At 45.3% G+C, this 21512-nt stretch overlaps 1 protein-coding gene across 1 annotated transcript in view; it reads left to right on the top strand.

The window, feature by feature from the left end:
* The window catches only part of plxna2 (plexin A2), a gene marked incomplete at its 5' end in the record, with an annotated part of 185735 nt that overhangs the window by 69750 nt on the left and 94473 nt on the right, over window positions 1-21512 (top strand). The window contains 2 exons of the mRNA XM_034078338.2: window positions 11493-11627; window positions 12926-12984. Of these exons, the coding sequence (XP_033934229.1) occupies window positions 11493-11627; window positions 12926-12984 (194 nt within the window). The remainder of the gene's footprint in view (window positions 1-11492; window positions 11628-12925; window positions 12985-21512) is intronic.

Genomic DNA, 21512 nt, shown 5'->3' with positions numbered 1-21512 from the left:
AGAAGTAGAAAGTACAGGTATTTGGGTTCAACATGTGAGAAGTAGAAAGTACAGGTATTTGAGTTCAACATGTGAGAAGTAGAAAGTACAGGTATTTGGGTTCAACATGAAGAAGTAGAAAGTACAGGTATTTGAGTTCAACATGTAAGAAGTAGAAAGTACAGGTATTTGAGTTCAACATGTAAGAAGTAGAAAGTACAGGTATTTGAGTTCAACATGTGAAGAAGTAGAAAAGTACAGGTATTTGAGTTCAACATGTAAGAAGTAGAAAGTACAGGTATTTGAGTTCAACATGTAAGAAGTAGAAAGTACAGGTAATTTGAGTCAACATGTAGAAGTAGAAGTACAGGTATTTGAGTTCAACATGTGAGAAGTAGAAAGTACAGGTATTTGAGTTTCAACATGTAAGAAGTAGAAAGTACAGGTATTTGAGTTCAACATGTAAGAAGTAGAAGTACCAGGTATTTGAGTTCAACATGTGAGAAGTAGAAAGTACAGGTATTTGAGTTCAACGTGTAAGAAGTAGAAAGTACAGGTTTTTAGTTCAACATGTAAGAAGTAGAAAGTACAGGTATTGAGTTCAACATGTGAGAAGTAGAAAGTACAGGTATTTGAGTTCACATGTAAGAAGTAGAAAGTACAGGTATTTGAAGTTCAACATGTAAGAAGTAGAAGTAACAGGTATTTGAGTTCAACATGTAGAAGTAGAAAGTACAGGGTATTTGAGTACAACATTGAGAAGTAGAAAGTACAGGTATTTGAGTTCAACATGTGAGAAGTAGAAAGTACAGTATTTGAGTTCACATGTAAGAAGTAGAAAGTACAGGTAATTTGAGTTCAACATGTAAGAAGTAGAAAGTCAGGTATTTGAGTTTCAACATGTTGAAAGTAGAAAGTACAGGTATTTGAGTACACATGTGAGAAGTAGAAAGTACAGGTATTTGTATTCGAAAATGTAGAAGTCAAAGTAAAAAGTGGTCAGAAAAATTAAGTAGTGGAGTAAAGTACTGATACCAGAAAGAAGTACTTAAGTACAGTAACCAAGTATTTGTACTCCACTACCTCCCACCTCTGTGCTTGGGGTTAGTGAGTTATGAATCTGAGAGGGAATTGAACGTTGGATAGAGCCGTTACAGAGATCGGTTGTTACGACTCGGCGAGGATTTGTTTTAATAGGATGTTTGCTTTCCATATTCACTCACAATCAATGGGTCGTAAAACAGAAGAGGAAAGAAAAACATTGGCCAGTTGAGCGGTCATCATGTATGATTTGTTGGGTGCGTCTGCTGTCCAATCACATGAGGAGAGATGGAGTACAGCGGGGGGTTAACTGCTTTTATAACGGGGGCGCATGCGGAGGCAGATCAATACGCTTTATGGGGCCTGGCCAAAAAGATGAAGTAATTGCTCCGTGTATTGACTCAGGGCTCGGGTCATTTGAGAAGGAGTCGTGCTGCATATGAGCAGAGAGAGAATTACCTGCAGGGCTTTCAGTCTTTTGTCGCACGTCATGTTTTGCTTAGAAATGCTATTAACTCAGCCACATATAAGGAAGTGACTTGGTAGCATCCATGATAAGAGCTGTTTGAATTCTCTATGATAAGAAAAGAGCTTCAATACTTCCTTTTATTATTTCTTTAGCATACTACACCATACTTTAGGAAAGGACTCTTTAAAGTAGAGACACTACATACTGATATACACCTGAACATCAGCAGGAGAGGACTCTTTAAAGTAGAGACACTACATACTGATATACACCTCAACATCAGCAGGAGAGGACTCTTTAAAGTAGAGTCACTCCATACTGATATACACCTGAACATCAGCAGGAGAAGGACTCTTTAAAGTACAGACACTACATACTGATATACACCTCAACATCAGCAGGAGAGGACTCTTTAAAGTAGAGTCACTCCATACTTGATATACACCTCAACATCAGCAGGAGAGGACCTCTTTAAAGTAGAGAACCTACACACTGATATACACCTGAGCATCATCAGGAGAGGACTCTTTAAAGTAGAGACACTACATACTGATATACACCTGAACATCAGCAGGAGAGGACTCTTTAAAGTAGAGACACTACATAGTGGTTAGGAAACTACATAAGACCTCCACGTTATGGGACCCAGCCTTTCCCTTTTCTCTACATGTGTCGCTCCTTTTCTTCCGTTACAATCTGTCCTTGTATTTCCCTCTCTCCTCCTCAGGCTGTCGATGGGAAGTGACAAACAGCACATATAGGCATCAGGCTAACATACGCCTTATGGAGCTTACATTGTAGCAACAGGAACAAAGAGATGGTGCACACACACACACACACACACACACACACACACACACACACACACACACACACACACACACACCACACAACACACACACACACACACACACACAGAGAGCACATTTCTAAACGCTGCTTGCTACTGACACCAGAATTCTTCAGCCTGACACCGGTGATGGATTAGATGCGTTATCGAGGCAGAGAAAGGCTCCGTGTTTCCTCCCAGTGTGCAGAGAGAAACACACACACACACACACACACACACACACACACCACACACACACACACACACACACACACACACACACACACACAGGCAGCTTGTACCCATTCCACCTAAAGTAGAAATACAATAGCAGTCTGCTACATTTCAGGGCGAGTTTTCAGCAGAGACATGCAGATAGATGGAGATAGAGAGAACATGGTGTTCTGCCAACTGTCCAATACAGACGTTTGATTTGTATCTCTGTGTGAGTGTGTGTGTGTGTGTGTGTGTGTGTGTGTGTGTGTGCGTGTGTGTGTGTGTGTGTGTGTGTGTGTGTGTGTGTGTGTGTGTGTGTGTGTGTTTTAAGCGCTGTACCAAATGTCATGTTGCAAAGCTTCTAAGGTTCTCTAATTAAACGTGAATGTAGCGCTCCATCGGGGAGTCTTTTAATGAGTACGCCTCGTGTGTGTTCCTCCCCTGATGTGCAGCGAGCAGAAGAGCGGGGGGAATATTTAAAACACCAACAAATATCATTCCTAGGTTAGACATAAACATGGTGTGATGTTGTGTCGTCATCACATTTACATTAGAGAACTTCCTTCGGAGGGCATTTCAGCCTCTGCAGACCATTGACATGCGCTAAAACCTACAGAACACGAGCCATGTAGGGTTAATAGTGTGTATGGGTCTCACAAAAAGTCGCGTCTTTCTGGACTGCCAAAGGATCTATTGAATTCACATCAATAAAACCCTCAAGACGTTCCCGTGGCAACATGGTATTCATGTATACGCGAGTCAAAGCTCAACATCTCCTTGTCAGCCTTGGAACTTAGTATTTTTGATAATCGGCCACCGCAGAAAGTACGGCTGAGTATTCACTCTGCGTGGTTGTAAGCATGCTGAGAGTCTTCTTCCTGCCCTGTCCGTCACAGAGCTGGTCCCGCCTCCTCACTGGCTCCCAAACCGCTGTCTGTCACCTGTCACATGAACCAATTTCACATCCAATCCAAGGCCATTTACGGAGGCTCAGATTGGTCCCATCAGACACGCTGGAGCTGATTGGATACGGTCACATCCCTCTGACCTGTGTCCGTTTCCATCAGCATGACCTCCCTGCACAGAGCAGTGTCTGAGCCGTGAGACGGAGGGCAATCCCGTGTGTGGATCAGCAGATAAAGGCTCTGCTGGACTGGATTAGCTGCAGGAGATATCTGCCGGATAGTTACTGTGAGACTTCTCGAAGCACAGTCTCACTCCAATCAGCAAATAGAACACGTGGATCTTTAGCGTGGTGAGGTTTCGTGGAATAAGACGGGATGTTTATATAAATCACATCTTGTAATCAGCTGGGGAAAGTTATTTTGAGCTATATTTGACCAGAATCACGATGTTGTGGTACGAGATATAGACCCTCCAGAAAAAACGCGGGCAAAAATCCTTGATAATGCGATCTCACACACACTTCTTCTACTTCTCCTCTCCGCCTCATTCTGTTTTACCTCGTTCGTTATCTGACCAGCTTCAGTCTCGTAGGCTTCTCACCTCGTTTCTTGTAGCCCTCTAAAGGGCTTGGAGGTCGATGCCTCGGTGGACGTGAGTCGTTGGCCTTCTTGTCCGCAGCAGCAGAAAGCATGTCCGAATGTTCGAGTGGATCGAAGTGGGTCGTCACCGTGGATGTTCTCTTAGGCTCCAACACACGGGGTGCAGAATAGTTTCCCCCCACTTTCGTGCGAGACATCGGGAACTGCTTTGCCCCGTCTTTAGCCGAGATGTTCGTCGGTACATGAGACGGATTAGATGTTTTCATCCTGGTGTTTCTCTCCTCGTGTGGAGGCGGTCGTCTTTCCACCAGAAGGTTGTGGGTTCGATCCAGCCCGTGCAGCCAACATGTCGATGGGCGAGATACTCAACGCTGAGTTGCTCCCGATGGCCAACGGTGTGTGGATGTGTATGCGTGTTAGGTCTTAGAGTTAGATACACTGCTCTGTGTGAATGGGTGAACGACATGTAGCATGTAAAGCGCTTTGAGGGGTCTTAAAGACTGGATAAAGCGCTATATAAGTACAGTCCATTTACCGTTTACCATTATGCGGCCTTTTGAAAATCTGCGCCATTTTGCTGATTATGCGGTAAATTCTAGATCGCAGAATCGCGTTTTTCCGGAGGGTCTAAAAATAAGTCCGAAATGGTGAAAATGTCTGTTTCTAACATGAAACTTGATGATCCATCTTTAAAAGAATATAGAAATGAAAACCTCGTGACCTTGTTTCGTCTGAGATACAACTCAAATGAGGATGTTTTCAAGAGTCGGGGATTTAAAAGCAACGCTCCATATCTCACTGGATTGTTGCTTCCTCAGTTGTCATGTCTCGTATCAAGTGTGACGACATGTTCTGACTCTAGACTACACAACTACACTTGGCTAAGATTTAGATTGTGTGCATTTCTTTCTGCTTTTCTGGGACGCGTGGGAGGAGGACCTGACATTTGACTTCATCCCGAGCTGGAGCAAGGTGTCGGTGTGTGTCCTGGTGAAGGTTCCCATGCGTGTCGGTGATGCAGAGTGTGTGTCGGTGGTGCAGAGTGTGTGTCGGTAGTGCAGAGTGTGTGTTGGTGTTGGCAGCCGTCTGTAAGAACGTTCCAGAAACACTAACCTCCCTCAAGGCCAAGGTTAGAAAACAGCCTCTCTTTTCCAGACCCTCGAGCAGAGAAAGCAGCTTCAGCTAATCGCTAGCAGCTGCGGCTTCAACTCAGAAACATTCTTTAAAAATTGACGTTGAACAAACATCGGGAGACGAGCTGGGAAACACAGAACATCACTAAGTCCTCCTCCACAGCTTGGACTGCTACATGTACACTTTGCTGTCAAGTAACAAAGGACATTTACTCAAGTACGGTGCTTACAATTTAGAGGTACTTGTACTTTACTTGAGTATTTCCATTTCATGCTACTTTGTACTTCTACTCCACTACAGTTCAGAGGTACATGGTGTACTTTCAATCCACTACTTGTATTTAATACCTTTAGTGAAATATAACCAAGTGTTGAATCAGACGTTAGTTCCACCTGGAGTAAATCCACCAGCTACCCTGCAGTCTACAAAGTACTTCAGACTAGCTGCACCTTCACCAGCTTTGAGAACACTTTCATGATCAATCATTATAAAACATATCATATATATTATTCTGAAATGGACCAATCTGCACAACGACTACTTTTACTGTCTTTCACTATATTTAGATGATAATACTTTTCTACTTTCACTTGAGGAACATTTTGAATGCAGGACTTGTATTGAAACAGAGTATTCCTACACTCTGGTACTTCTACTTTTACTCAAGTACAAGATCTGAGTACTTCTACTTTTACTCAAGCACAGGATCTGAGTACTTCTACTTTTACTCAATTACAAGATCTGTGTACTTCTACTTTTACTCAACTACAAGATCTGTGTACTTCTACTTTTACTCAAGTACATGATCTGAGTACTTCTACTTTTACTCAAGTGCCAGATCTGAGTACTTCTACTTTTACTCAAGAACAAGATCTGAATACTTCTACTTTTACTCAAGTACAAGATCTGAGTACTTCTACTTTTACTCAATTACAAGATCTGTGTACTTCTACTTTTACTCAACTACAAGATCTGTGTACTTCTACTTTTACTCAAGTACCAGATCTGAGTACTTCTACTTTTACTCAAGTACCAGATCTGAGTACCTCTCCCCCCTCTGTGTTTTGCACACGTTACTAAACGCCGTTCTCCTCTCTTCTATCTCTGAGCAGCAGCATCCCAAACACATTTGATGCTCCTTTACCGAGGATTCATTCAGCACTTTTCACTCGATGAAAAAGCTTCACACACACACACACACACACACACACACACACACACACACACACACACACACACACACACACACACACACACACACACACACACCACACACACACACACACACACACACACACACACACACACACACACACACACAGTCACGGGCGGGGATCCAGAGTCTGGCACGCTGTTCAAAACCAGTGAGACCAGGGGAGAGGGGAGAGGGGGGGGACAGAGAGGGGGGGACACACAGAGAGGGGGGGGACAGAGAGAGGGGGGGGGGGGGGGCAGAGAGGCAGAAGGGCCTTCTGAATGGGAGTTTGATGGACCTTCAAAGGTTCTGCAGGGGCTTACATGGTGGGATCAGAACCCCCGCTGGCTCTCCTGCAGGACTCCCCCCCCCGACAAGCGACATTACGTTTGCACACAGAAACAAGAAGCTTTTCCGAGCCTTATTTCACGGCTGGAAGCGGCCGGTTGGAGACTTTCTGCTGAGAGACGGTCGGATGTTATGAATTGTTTTGTCTCTTGCTGAATTACTTCATGTCTCTTCTACATCAACATGTGTCCCCTCTTCTTCATGTCTCTTCTCCATGTCTCTTCTACATCAACATGTGTCCCCTCTTCTTCATGTCTCTTCAACATCAACATGTGTCCCCTCTTCTTCATGTCTCTTCAACATCAACATGTGTCCCCTCTTCTTCGTGTCTCTTCTACATCAACATGTGTCCCCTCTTCGTGAAGAGAATCAGTACTTTGGAAACAGGGCTGAAACAGAGGGGATTATGGGTAATGCTGCAATGATCTGTTTCATCAGCCAATCAGAGACAGGCTCTGGATATATCTGAGCCCTGTGATACATTGATGAAGAACAGTAGAATAGGGGACCTTTAAATGTCCAACTTGTATCAAACTGTAGTCACCGTTTATAACCTGGTGTATCTTTTGAATATCTCCGAGGGATAAATAAAGTAGTTAAATATTGGGATTGGTTTTGTCCTAATGAATATGAATACAACATGAATGTCTAGTATTTAGCCGTCAGGTATAACGTCAAAGTATTCAGTGTTGGCTAAAGTGCTCAGCACCACAACTTCAAATTGCTTACGTTGAGTTTATAGTTGTTAAATATGTAAACCATCATTTGTATGAATTGTATTTGCGTTCGAATGCGTCGTAAATCAAAGATGTGAATATCGTACGTTTCTGATTATACTTGTTGAAACCCGTCAGCAGGCGCTGGCGGCACATGCACAGTGTGTTTCACCACTCTCATCCATCTTCACCCCCCCCCCACTTTACTCAGTCGCAGCTCTGCTGATAGAGGGGGGGGCGCTAATGGCTGCCGTGTTGAAATGGCTTTTCAGAGGGTCCTCCTGAAATAGAGGCGCCGAGATAATGCCAGGGGGGGCTGCAGGGTCTCGATGCTACCTGTTAGCAGCATCATAAATAATGCAGGGTCACGGGGGGCATGGGGGGGGGGGGGGGTGAGTGCCTGAGAGAGAGGCTAAAGGTGGAGGGAGAGTGATGCTATACAGCGAGGCCGGGATGGCGTATTCCTGTAGTGGACCCTGAAGGCAGCGTCTCCCTGGGCCAATGGGATTTCTCCATGTGTTTATATGTGAATAATCTCTGTGTCAAACAAACGTGAAATACAAGACATCCATTGTTCGTACTCTTCTGGAACTTCCTAAAGAACCGTTTTTTCTAGAATACAAGTCGCCTGAAACGGTCGAGACGAGCGGCACCGTGTGTCACGGAGGTGTGGCGCTGAGCCATAACGTGCAGTTGAACGCTGAAGCTTCAGCTACGATTATTTGACAGTAACGGAGCGTCCACACTGCAGCTTCAGAAAAAGCGTGGAGCTGGGCGTGTCTGGAGCTTGGGGATTTTATTCGAGCAACGCGACCAACAACCAATCACATGAATCTCCCGCCCCCGACATACAGAGCAAAAACCCCGGGGATTTTATGGGAGCAATATATATATAAACTCCCCAAACAGGCGGAAACCTACCAGTTTCCCCCACTGTCTCTGCCACCTCCCCCCATGCTGGTTCCTCCGGTTTGTGTCCCGGTAGGTGAAGAGGGTCTGGTCATACAAAACCGGGTGATCGCTACGGCGATAGTTAGTTTCTCCTCCGACTTTTTTTGAAATATAGAAATGAACGGCGGGATATCTCTCCCAGCTTAGACGCGGTTTGATTGGCTACGGCTTGAGCTATCAGATTTTCCGAAACGGGATTTGATTGGCTGGCGCTGGCTACCCACAATTCAGTTCGGCGAAAAGCGAGGCAACGTGACGTCACCCCATTCGAAGTGAAAGGGCAGACGCGTTGGAAACCGTTTTTGAAGCTGTCGACGCCGTAGTGAGGACGCAGCGTTACTTCCAGGTCGGAAGTTATATTTTTAGAAATAATCTTCAGGATATCTTTGAAACCATAGACGAGGATTCTGAAAGTCAAATATACACTTCTCGCTAGAAATGGAATCAACTATTCTACAATTTAGGATTCCCCCCTGAAATAATAATAACAATAATAGATTTAATTTTTCAAAGACGCTTTACAGATATAGTGAAGAGAAAATAAAATAGAGGAACAACAAATAAATATATCGTTAAAGTTAAAGTCAAATAATACGAAACATTAAAAGCCAGATTGAAGAGGTGAGTGTCTTGAAGGAGGTGAGGTCGGGTCTCTGATGGGCTCCAGAGGGAGGGGGCAGCGACGGAGAAGGCTCCGCCCCCCCAGGTCCGGTGCTCGGTGCGGGGGGGGGTGGATGGGAGGCTTCTGATGATGTGTGTGAAAGAAAGTCGGGTGTCCGCCATGTTTCGTGACGCTCACGCTTCCAAGAAACAACTCGCTTAGTCATATCGGAACAATCGACCTACTCGCTCGTAGAAGTTGGAGAGGACTTCGATGTGTGTCGTGGAACAACATTGTATTCATTGCTTGTGTCTGTTGTCGAGTAGAAATACAAAGTAGCAGGACATAGAAATACTTGTACACACACCTCAGAACTATTCTGGAGTCCAGTACTGTAGTGGCAGTTACCCTCCAGCACCGTGAGAACGTGAGCGTAGGTGTGTGTGTGTGTGTGTGTGTAATGCGTGGAAACCCCTAAACACGCCAAACTCTTCAGTCAGAAGGGTTTCTTTGTTGCCGCGGGTTATCCTTTGTCTCGGCCCTCGTGTTCACGTTATGGCTCTCAGTTGGTTTGACTATAGAACAAGTACACACTCTAACCTCGTGCACACTTGACTCTGCTTCAAAGCCACTGTGTGCTGGCTGTATTAGCGCCGCGGAGTAAAGGACATCCTGAAAGTAGCTCCCGTGTGTGCTATCAATTTCACTCAAATCGTAAACATACTGAGAGATTTACAACCTTTTCATGTTGTACTTTTCTGTGTGTGTGTGTGTGTGTGTGTGTGTGTGTGTCTGGTGATTTGGAAGCCCCTAGACAGTAGCGTGATAGCGATCTGATTCAGATGAACTGCAGTCGTGTGGGGGGGGGGGGTTATCTTGTGATCCCTGGTGGCGGGCGGTCTGCTCGGACATCTATCACAGCCTGACACACACACACACACACACACACACACACACACACACACACACACACACACACACACACACACACACACACACACACACACACACACACACGCTGACAGGCTTCGTGCAGGCGTGTGTGTGCTCCCTCCTCTCTGCACTTCCTGTCTGCACATGGTTTCCACACATGTCTTCTTCTTCTCTGTGTTTGGGTTATCTCGCCAAGGTCAGACAGAGGTCCTTCGGTGACGGGGGGCTGGACCACTTTGAGCTCTTCACTGTCGGCTTCTCCACTCAGCCTGTGACTTGTTATAGCCTCAAACACAGGAAGAAGAACACAAACAACAACAACAACAACAAACTAAAATACTGCTGACACGTCCTTTATTAATAAGGATCGCTGAACGGCAGACATCTAAATAAAAGTAGCTCTGAAGGCAAGTCTCTGGGGGCTGAACTTCCATCCCGTCTCCTCCTCCTTTAACACACACACACACACACACACACACACACACACACACACACACACACACACACACACACACACTCCCTCCCTAGATCTTCCTCTGACAGACACACGACCTTGACTTTCCCCTCTGATGTTTTATGGAGAGTCTCTCTCTGCTGTCAGCCTCTCAGAAGAGAGATGAATGTTTGGGGAGGGACGGACAGATGATAGAGCCATCAGGGGGGGGGGTCATGTGACATCACTGAGGCCCCCCTCCAGCCTGACTTCCTGTTGCCCCCTCCAGACGGACCCTCCGGTGCACGGGCCTCGCTTCACGTCTCACGGGTCGGCTTTGATGGATGAGACGCGGTCCTGTTTTAAAGGGCTGATTATTATTTGCTTTTTGTTTCTTTTAAATTCAGCCACTATTTTATGAATGTTTGCACGCATAATGATATCATTACATATAACATGTTAATATATGAAAATAAAAAAACTACATTTAAAACAAATTAAGGGATAAAACACATAAATAAATAACCATAACAAGGAAATACTAAATATTGAAATTTGAAAAATAACTTTTTTTCCCGAACTTTCTCACAGGGTGGTTCAAAGCTATTGTAACCTATCATTTTACTTTGTTGGTGCAAGACACACACACACACACACACACACACACACACACACACACACACACACCACACACACACACACACACACACACACACCTCCCTGCTCTTTTCTAATATGTAAAGAATACACTGAACACACGAGACGATGCCCTCCTGCGTGCACAGAGACGCGTGTGCCTCGTGTTGTGTTCTCTCCAAATGAAATGAAACTTTCCTGTCTTCGCTAAAGACGGAAAACATTCGGCAACGGGACCCCCGACCACGAGCCTCTGAAAGTCATTCGGAGCAGTTGTTGAAGCGGGGGGGTCTGCACTTTAACCCGTCACGTACGGAGTCATACGAGGCCACGACGCCTTCAGAGAGCACCAGGGGAAACGGCAGCGTCTCCTCCCCGAGCCCGCGCCGCTAAACGATAACGATAGATTGTTTTTCAGCCGCCTGTCATCCCGTCACTCACCCCCCCCCCCTGCTGTCACGCGGATGTAAATAGCCCTCTCTGATCTGTGTGTTTCTGTGTTTCAGATCCGCGTGGACGGGCCTCCTCACGGCGGGGTCCAGTACGAGACCCTCTCGGTCATTAAAGATGGAAGCACCGTGCTGCGGGACATGGCCTTCTCGCTGGACAGGAACTACCTCTACGTGATGTCCGAGAGACAGGTAGGAGCTGCTGCTGGACTCAAAGCACACTTCCGGGCGTGCACATAACACAGAGGCACTTCGCTGTCGGCTTGTAAGGATGCATCTGTATGAACACGACCCCGCACTGCACACACACTGACGGGTTGGTTAGCGCTACAGGCGGTTCTTCTGATGCCGGTGCGCTTTACTGACGGTCTGTTACACACACACGCTCACTGTTGACACTCTCGGCGCGGTCTGATGACACACTGGAGAAAGTGGAAGTGTCCGTGCGAAAGAAAACGTTTCCATGCACAGACCTGACCTCCCTGCGCATCCCACACACTCCTCTGTCCCCCATCCACCGGAGACCTCCTGCGAGAAGTGCGTGAAAGTGTGTGTGTGTGTGTGTGGTGTGTGTGTGTGTGTGTGTGTGTGTGGTGTGTGTGTGTGTGTGTGTGTGTGGTGTGTGTGTGTGTGTGTGTGTGTGTGTGTGTGTGTGTATGTGTGTGTGTGTGTGTGCCTCTTAGCACCACCACCCTCTGTTAGCTATAATAACCCGGCAGGCTCAGCGGGGGGTGTGTGACAGCGTTTGATAATGAAGTAGAACAATGAGGGTTGGGATATGAGAGAGAGAGAGAGAGAGAGAGAGAGAGAGAGAGAGAGAGAGAGAGAGAGAGAGAGAGAGAGAGAGAGAGAGAGATTCACACGTCTAATGCAGTGACACAGCATGGGGGGGGGGGAGACAGCAATACTACTGATGTACTGAGTAGGGACAAAAAGACAAGTGAGGAAGGAGAGGACAACAGGTTCGGTGGGAAGATGAGGAGATAAGGAAAGGAGAGGAGGAAAGTGTGGGAGGAGAGGATATACAATAGTTAGGAGAGGATAAGAGGTTAGATTAAACAAAGGGGAGAAGGAGAGGAGAGGAAAGTGGGAGGACACCATGATAGGTAGGAGGAGGAGGAAAGGAGAGAAGAGGGAGGACAGAGGAAAGGAGAGAAGATAGGTGATATAAGAGGAGGAAAGGGTGATGCATGAGACGAGAGGAAAACATGGATGAGAAGACGAGAGGGAGGAAAGGAGAGAAGAGAAGGAAAGTGCAAGAGGTCAGGAGAGGAAAACATGATAGAAGGAATGGAGGTGAGGAAAGGAGAAAAGAGGGGGAAGTGGAGAGGAAATGAAACGCGGTAGATGACAAGAGAGGAAGGAGTAGAGGAGGAAGAGGAGGAAGAGGAGGGAGCTTGTCAGCGCTCCCCAGAGAGAGAGGCTGTCAGGGGGAGGTGATGGATGTCCCTCCTGCCTCCTTATCTTCAACACTCGACAACTGGCTGCAGGTTAGGGAGGAGGAGGAGGAGGAGGAAGAGGAGGAAGAGGAGGCATGTGGTCTTCATCAGTGAGACGAGCAGAGGGGTTTTATTTCCCATCACCCGCTGCTAACAACGTCAGATTCCATCGTCAGTCAAAGGTCTCTTCTTCCAAGCCGCTGATATCCTGAGAGAGAAGTATGCTCGTGTCTGAAGGAGAGAGAGAGAGAGAGAGAGAGAGAGAGAGAGAGAGAGAGAGAGAGAGAGAGAGAGAGAGAGAGACTTTGTGTTATATTCCATGGAATGCTCTTCACATCCCGATAGCAATAAATATCTGAAATACTTTGACAACAAATGTGTGGAAGCCGTGGCGCTGTAAAAAGCTCGACCAATCAGCTGCCTCGGCCCGGCTAAAGTAACTGCACGGCCTACCTGCCGGTCAGCCTTCCATCTGGGCACAAACTGATCTCGTGCCCTCATTGGTCATGTGCGCGTGTGTTGGGGGAGGGGCTTATGTAAGGAAGTGTTTTTCCGGCTGTGTATTTTCAAATGCTACCGCACTCGAGCTGCTTTCTCCAAAATGACCTTCCCCACCTTGAAGAAACGACGAGGGGAATTGAAGTATAGCTTTGGTTTGAAACAAGTTCTCGACGCCCAAATACGACGAGTTTGTGCTCAAGTCTAAAAAGTGTGTTTCCCATAGTTACCAGAGTCTCTATTCTCCCCACTGATTCTGCAGATGAAACACTCTTTGATGTGGAGCTAACTGCTCCGTCTGAGGCCGGGTGGTGGCGAAGATTATTAGTATGCAGCGCGTACACTGCTGCCGTGCCCTCAGGAAGGACACACACACACACACACACACACACACACACACACACACACACACACACACACACACACACACACATACACACACACAACAAGTCTTCACCCTAAAATTACTGATTCCCCTTATGAGGACCTCCAATTTGTCCCCATAAGGGAGGCGAGTCCCCCACACGTGACTGTGTAAACAGATTTAGGTCCCCACAAGGATAGTAATGCTAGACCACACACACACACACACACACACACACACACACACACGATCTGACGTTACCTCTTGAGGGATGTTGCTCTCCAAGTCACACCTGGTGGAGCTGCACTGGGATCCATCGAGGCCACACACACATTCAGGAATGTTGAAACAAGCAAATAGTTTTGTTCCATGCCGTATCTTTACTCGCTCCAGCTTTTCAAACGGATCATTTTGTTCCTTTTTCAAAGAAACTAACAAACGGGAATGTTTTCAAAGAGGTTTATTTAAGCAAAAAGAAAACATGAAATGCAATTTAAATATAGACTGATTTAATGTCACAAACATAAAACACATCAACTCACCTAGTCCTAAACAACAACATATCTTTAAAGAGTCCTCTCCTGCTGATGTTCAGGTGTATATCAGTATGTAGTGTCTCTACTTTAAAGAGTCCTCTCCTGCTGATGTTCAGGTGTATATCAGTATGTAGTGTCTCTACTTTAAAGAGTCCTCTGCTGCTGATGTTCAGGTGTATATCAGTATGTAGTGTCTCTACTTTAAAGAGTCCTCTCCTGCTGATGTTCAGGTGTATATCAGTATGTAGTGTCTCTACTTTAAAGAGTCCTCTCCTGCTGATGTTCAGGTGTATATCAGTATGTAGTGTCTCTACTTTAAAGAGTCCTCTCCTCTGATGTTCAGGTGTATATCAGTATGTAGTGTCTCTACTTTAAAGAGTCCTCTCCTGCTGATGTTCAGGTGTATATCAGTATGTAGTGTCTCTACTTAAAGAGTCCTCTCCTGCTGATGTTCAGGTGTATATCAGTATGTAGTGTCTCTACTTTAAAGAGTCCTCTCCTCTGATGTTCAGGTGTATATCAGTATGTAGTGTCTCTACTTTAAAGAGTCCTCTCCTGCTGATGTTCAGGTGTATATCAGTATGTAGTGTCTCTACTTTAAAGAGTCCTCTCCTGCTGATGTTCAGGTGTATATCAGTATGTAGTGTCTCTACTTTAAAGAGTCCTCTCCTGCTGATGTTCAGGTGTATATCAGTATGTAGTGTCTCTACTTTAAAGAGTCCTCTCCTGCTGATGTTTTCACCCTCTGTCTGAAACCAGAGCCCAGTCTGCTCTGATTGGTTTGCTGGCCGGCTCTGTTGTGATTGGTCAACCGCTTAGAGATGTCCCGCCCCTTAGCCTATCACGTACAATGTGTTGGAGCGCTAGCCAATAGGAGCGCATTGTGATGTCACCATGTTCTGGAACGTTGGGATATCATCCACTGCAGACTATTTACATGCACTGGAAACCCATCGGAGGGGGAGAGGTTTGATCAATTGAAGCCCTATCCTTGCAAAGAAAAACACACTCGAGCGTTTAGTGGAAACATGGTTTGACCTTTATCTCATCGTCTGCCTAAATGTCACTTCCAGCTTCTCTCACAGTCAGACACTCACAAGATCATCCTTCTGTTCCCATGATGCTTCAGAGGCCGTCCGCATGCCGATGCGAGGCGAGAAGAACAAAGGCGGGATGATATCAAAAACGAAGCATGGCAGATTTGGTTCCGGTTGCACTTCCTACTCTGAATAACAAAGAGGCCCTCTGTGCTCGGCTCGGTGGAGAGAGCACAGAGAGGCAGGCCGCGAGAGAGAGGCAGAAAGTAGTATTCGTTGTATTCAATGTTTTCCGATTTAGTCTTTTATTAGCATCCCCCTTTAATTGGTATTTTAGTCTTTTTTATTCTAAATATTTCTATTAATTTTTTACTTTTACTGAGTAACCCTAACCCCAACACACGGATAATTATATTTTATTTATTTTATTTATTTATTTTATTTATTTATTTTATTTATTTATTTATTTATTTATTTTATTGTATTTATTTTATTCATTTTATTTTATTTATAATTCTTTTAATTAAGTTATTTATTTATTTTAATAATTAATTGTATTTATTTATATTTACTTTTATATTATATTAATATATACATTTAACTTATTTATTAATATTTATCTTTTGTTTTTAACCTATGTTCCTCCTTGTACTCCATGACATTACGTAGGACGAGTGCTACAAACATAAAGCATTATTATTATTGTCATGATTATATTTACTCAGCGCTGCCACAGTCCTAACACCCACCTGTACGTGTGTGTTGTTGCAATACTAAGAGTCGTGGGATGTGTGAGGCCTTTATAAACACACACACACACACACACACACACACACACACACACACACACACACACACACCTTCCATTTAATTTGCATAGGTAGCGACATAATGCACTGGCTCTCGGGGAAAACCTATAATTACAGACACGTGTGAGCAGCCTCCCATTCAAATGAAACTCCAGCAGGCTGTTCATCTCGCCTTTTCCTCTCAGCCGCGTATATATAGATTACACCTCCTGCGTGTGTGTAGATAGTCTGCCGTCTCGCACACACTCGCTGCCCACCGCAAGTTATCTGAAAGAACTTCCTCTCATGTGTTTCTCTCTCACACTCCCACACACTCCTTCACCACCAGAACATATAATCTCTCTCTCCGTTTCACACATGCTGCCCGCCGGGTTCAACAGTGCTTTTGTTTTGCAGACGCACGGTGCTCGACCGGTGCTAACGCCTTACAGCGGACCAACACACGTCCTTTGGCAGAAACACGCGGCAGCTTCAGAAACGATGCAGATATAAAAACACAAAAGTGCCAAAACACATGAAGAGACATCTTCAGCAACTTGACGCAACCAAGCTCAAAACACCACGGAAACCAGGGGACACTAAAGAGTGTCGCACACAGCTGGGAGACCAGGGGACACTAAATAGTGACGCACACAGCTGGGAGACCAGAGGACACTAAAGAGTGACGCACACAGCTGGGAGACCAGGGGACACTAAAAAGTGACGCACACAGCTGGGAGACCAGGGGACACTAAAGAGTGACGCACACAGCTGGGAGACCAGGGGACACTAAAAAGTGACGCACACAGCTGGGAGACCAGGGGACACTAAAGAGTGACGCACACAGCTGGGAGACCAAGGGACACTAAAGAGTGACGCACACAGCTGGGAGACCAGGGGACACTAAAGAGTGACGCACACAGCTGGGAGACCAGGGGACACTAAAGAGTGACGCACACAGCTGGGAGACCAGGGGACACTAAAGAGTGAGGCACACAGCTGGGAGACCAGGGGACAATAAAAAGTGACACACACAGCTGGGAGACTAGGGGACACTAAAGAGTGACGCACACAGCTGGGAGACCAGGGGACACCAAAGAGTGACGCACACAGCTGGGAGAGCAGGGGACACTAAAGAGTGACGCACACAGCTGGGAGACCAGGGGACACTAAAAAGTGACGCACACAGCTGGGAGAGCAGGGGACACTAAAAAGTGACGCACACAGCTGGGACCGGAAGGAGTCATGTGACCACATTGTTAAAATAAGCCCATAAACATTTTAGGTAAGTTTCCAACAAGAGAGACAGTTGTTCAGCTTTATCATCCTGAAGCGCTCCGTCCCAGCTGTGTGCGTCACTCTTTAGTGTCCCCTGGTCTCCCAGCTGTGTGCGTCACTCTTTAGTGTCCCCTGGTCTCTCAGCTGTGTGCGTCACTCTTTAGTGTCCCTTGGTCTCCAGCTGTGTGCGTCACTCTTTAGTGTCCCCTGGTCTCTCAGCTGTGTGCGTCACTTTTTAGTGTCCCTTGGTCTCCAGCTGTGTGCGTCACTCTTTAGTGTCCCCTGGTCTCCCAGCTTTTGCACCTGTCGGCCACCGTATCATTGACAATAAAAATCCACCATATTATTTTAATGATGGGCTGAGATTGACCCAATGCAGGCAGCACAGTGGAACTGATGAAAAGACCGTGTGTGTGTGTGTGTGTGTGTGTGTGTGTGTGTGTGTGTGTGTGTGTGTGTGTGTGTGTGTGCGTGTGTGTGTTGTTTCCTGAATCATTACTGACACTCTTTTAGATAGCAGATATCCATCCCAACACTAAAGTGCCTCGATTGAAAACACTTTAGTGAAAACATGTTTGTCATCGCTCGGGTCTGTGCGTCCTCCTGCAGATCCATCGCATGGATTTCTGCCAGATCACATGTTTGAGTCATGTTGTGAGAGAGCTATATTTAGAGCAATAATCCAGAGATGTTGGTCCTCGCCTGGGTAACGGAGCCTCGGGGCGACGCAGTGAAGTAGAGACAAAGGTCAGATCTGTTTCTGGAGAGCAGAGCCGCCTCCGAGACTAGAGATGGTAGTACACACATCCTTTCCTCAAGAAGTACAGATACTCGTGTTTTAAAATACTCTGGTGAAAGTAGAAGTACTGACTAAACTTCTTTACTCAAGTCAAATGAAAGAGGCTTTGAAGTGTACTTCAGTAAAAAGTACCCATAGCTAGCAGCTGCTTTAAAGAGTACCTGACCTCCCTTTATATTAATAGAACAATAATGTCATTGTTAGCTAATGAATGTTTCCATGCTGAACAACGGCAACATGACAACGTTTCCATTGGTCCCTCTTCTTTAGAGAAGACCAGGAAGTGATGGATACACGGATTGTGTTCCAATCAATAGGCACGCAGTGACTCTAAAGAATAATGATCACGCACCAACACACATTCAGACTAAAGGAACCAGCTGTTTGGGAAATGAGAGAAGTAGAAAGTACAGGTATTTGGGTTCAACATGTAAGAAGTAGAAAGTACAGGTATTTGAGTTCAACATGTAAGAAGTAGAAAGTACAGGTATTTGTGTTCAACATGTAAGAAGTAGAAAGTACAGGTATTTGAGTTCAACATGTAAGAAGTAGAAAGTACAGGTATTTGAGTTCAACATGTAAGAAGTAGAAAGTACAGGTATTTGAGTTCAACATGTAAGAAGTAGAAAGTACAGGTATTTGAGTTCAACATGTAAGAAGTAGAAAGTACAGGTATTTGAGTTCAACATGTAAGAAGTAGAAAGTACAGGTATTTGAGTTCAACATGTGAGAAGTAGAAAGTACAGGTATTTGAGTTCAACATGTAAGAAGTAGAAAGTACAGGTATTTGAGTTCAACATGTAAGAAGTAGAAAGTACAGGTATTTGAGTTCAACATGAGAGAAGTAGAAAGTACAGGTATTTGAGTTCAACATGTGAGAAGTAGAAAGTACAGGTATTTGAGTTCAACATGTAAGAAGTAGAAAGTACAGGTATTTGAGTTCAACATGTAAGAAGTAGAAAGTACAGGTATTTGAGTTCAACATGTAAGAAGTAGAAAGTACAGGTATTTGAGTTCAACATGAGAGAAGTAGAAAGTACAGGTATTTGTGTTCAACATGTAAGAAGTCAAAGTAAAAAGTCATCAGAAAAATAAGTAGTGGAGTAAAGTACTGATAACGTAAAAAGTAACAAAGTATGTGTACTCCACTACTTCCCCCCTCTGTCCTGGACACAGCCTCCAGCCTCCAGCCTCCAGCCTCTCCCCCTCTCCTCTCTTTCTTATGAAAAGCCCCCTGCAATGTCTCACCTCTTTGAAACACCTCACTGCAGTTAATATTGCATCAAAAGCAGTGGATATCAAACTGAATACATCTTCCCCGGTGCAACAAAGCACGCATGTGTGTGCACTACATAGGGTGCAAAGCAGAGGGAGGTGTATCTATAAGCCCCTCCCTGCTTTGCATACAGGCAGATGCAGCAGTAACACTTCTCCACTCAAGCAGGTGGAGAGACTCAGGTGTGAATGGCAGCTGCAGCAGATTCTGCAAATCATGCAAATCCAGAGTGTTGCATCGGTGTGAGAGTCTCGGGGTGTTTCTCAATGGCGAGTAAGGCCGCTCCAGAGCCACTATTTCAAGCATACGAGTGGCGCCGAAGCACTGTTCCAATGTCCAGCATACTTGGAATTCTACCGAGCCCGGCGTACTTCGTTGTGAGACATTTCGAGGCTGCACATGTGTAGACTCCGCGGTCTTAAAATCCCCACAATGCTTTGCACACGGACCAATTTCCCCAAACTTGTGGCGGTAAATGTAAGGCGGGGCCTCTCATATGACGCACACTTGCTCGCCTGTTCCACTCTTCGTTTTCCGAATGCTAGGAAGTGTTCTTGCAAGACGCTCGGAAGACATGTGCTACCAAGTAAGCGTCCTCGCAATTGAGAAAGAGCCAGGGTCTGTGTTCTTCATGCATTATCAGACACACCTCTTCCTCTGTTTACCATGTTGCTGTTTCAGGACGTGTGGGTGAACAGGACATGCTCTATCATTCGAAGGGTGGTTGGGTCTATAGACGGGAGAACATGTGGATCAGTGTCCTCAAATGTCTTTTTCCCCTCAAATATATAACAATAATAATCACTGAGGAGTAAAGTTACGAGCAAATAGTCGCATTAAAAAGCTGGAATCAGAACATTCCCCAGTGTTTTTGTAGATGAGACTTTTGGAGATTAGATGTCTGGTCTCTAAAGTCAGAACATTTAAAAAAAAGTCCTGAATTATCTTTCTTTTTGTTCGCATCTCAAACACAATCGTTTAACCGTCACAGAGGAGTACATGAACCAGAAGATATTCACATTTGAAAGCTGGAGTCAGATAATCGTACCTGTTCCTCCTGAAACTGGTCAATCGATCATTTAAAGGTCACCTATCATGCTATTTGTAGGCAACAGCACAGCTCTCAGATATATACAAATATATGTCTGTGAAGTGTTTTGCTCAAAATACCAAACAGATCACCCATTCTAGCCATGCCTCATATCCCTCTAATTCACTTCCTGTTTCAAAAGTGCTGATTTGGGGATAAAGTTTTTAAAAAATTGATACAAATTAAAAGAGGAGGGGTCTGAGCTCATGCGGGACCCGGCAGCTACCGTCTAAACTAAAGGCTGCCGTGATGAAACGCCATATCATGGATTATCAAGGATCTGAAACAGTCTGGAGCTCAAAGGCTTTCTCTCTTGCCGGTTATACCACAAGGTGAGTTCCTTTCTACTTCCTGCTTCTTCACACACATGCTCTCCAGCACAGGTTAGCTCTGAGTGCTAGCGATGCTAATGTAAACACCGACCATATTACGTCCAAAACAGTCGGGCATTGTTTCTGATAGCAACGTTTCTGATTGGGCCGTGGGTCCACATTTCAGATATTACATCATATCGGACGCAAATCTGGATCAGCTCCGTTGTTCCCCGTTTTTAGAGATTTGGGTACGGAGCAAAAGAGAGAGGGTTTTATTTCCTGACGCTGCGTGAGTTCCCCGACACACCGGGGACACATGTTTATGTATACAAGACATCAACAAGTGCATTTTGCATGATAGGTCCCCTTTAAGTAGTTGGCAATTAATCAAAGAGTTGCCCATTTATATTTAAGTGTTTTTGCAGCTCAAATCTTCTTATCAAAACACTACGAAAACTCCTGTATGGTGTGTGTGTGTGTGTGTGTGGTGTGTGTGTGTGTGTGTGTGTGTGTGTGTGTGTGTGTGTGTGTGTGTGTGTGTGTGTGTGTGTGTGTGTGTGTGTGTGTGTGTGTGTGTGTGTGTGTGTGTGTGTGTGTGTGTGTGTGTGTGTGTGTGTGTGTCTTACCGAGGTGTACACACGTCTGTCTGAGTGTCTGC

The sequence above is a fragment of the Pseudochaenichthys georgianus genome, unplaced genomic scaffold (genome assembly GCF_902827115.2).
Source record: "Pseudochaenichthys georgianus unplaced genomic scaffold, fPseGeo1.2 scaffold_413_arrow_ctg1, whole genome shotgun sequence".
Lineage (NCBI taxonomy): Eukaryota > Metazoa > Chordata > Actinopteri > Perciformes > Channichthyidae > Pseudochaenichthys > Pseudochaenichthys georgianus.
Note: the sequence above shows the minus strand (reverse complement) of the source record. Positions and strands in the feature narration are given on the sequence as shown.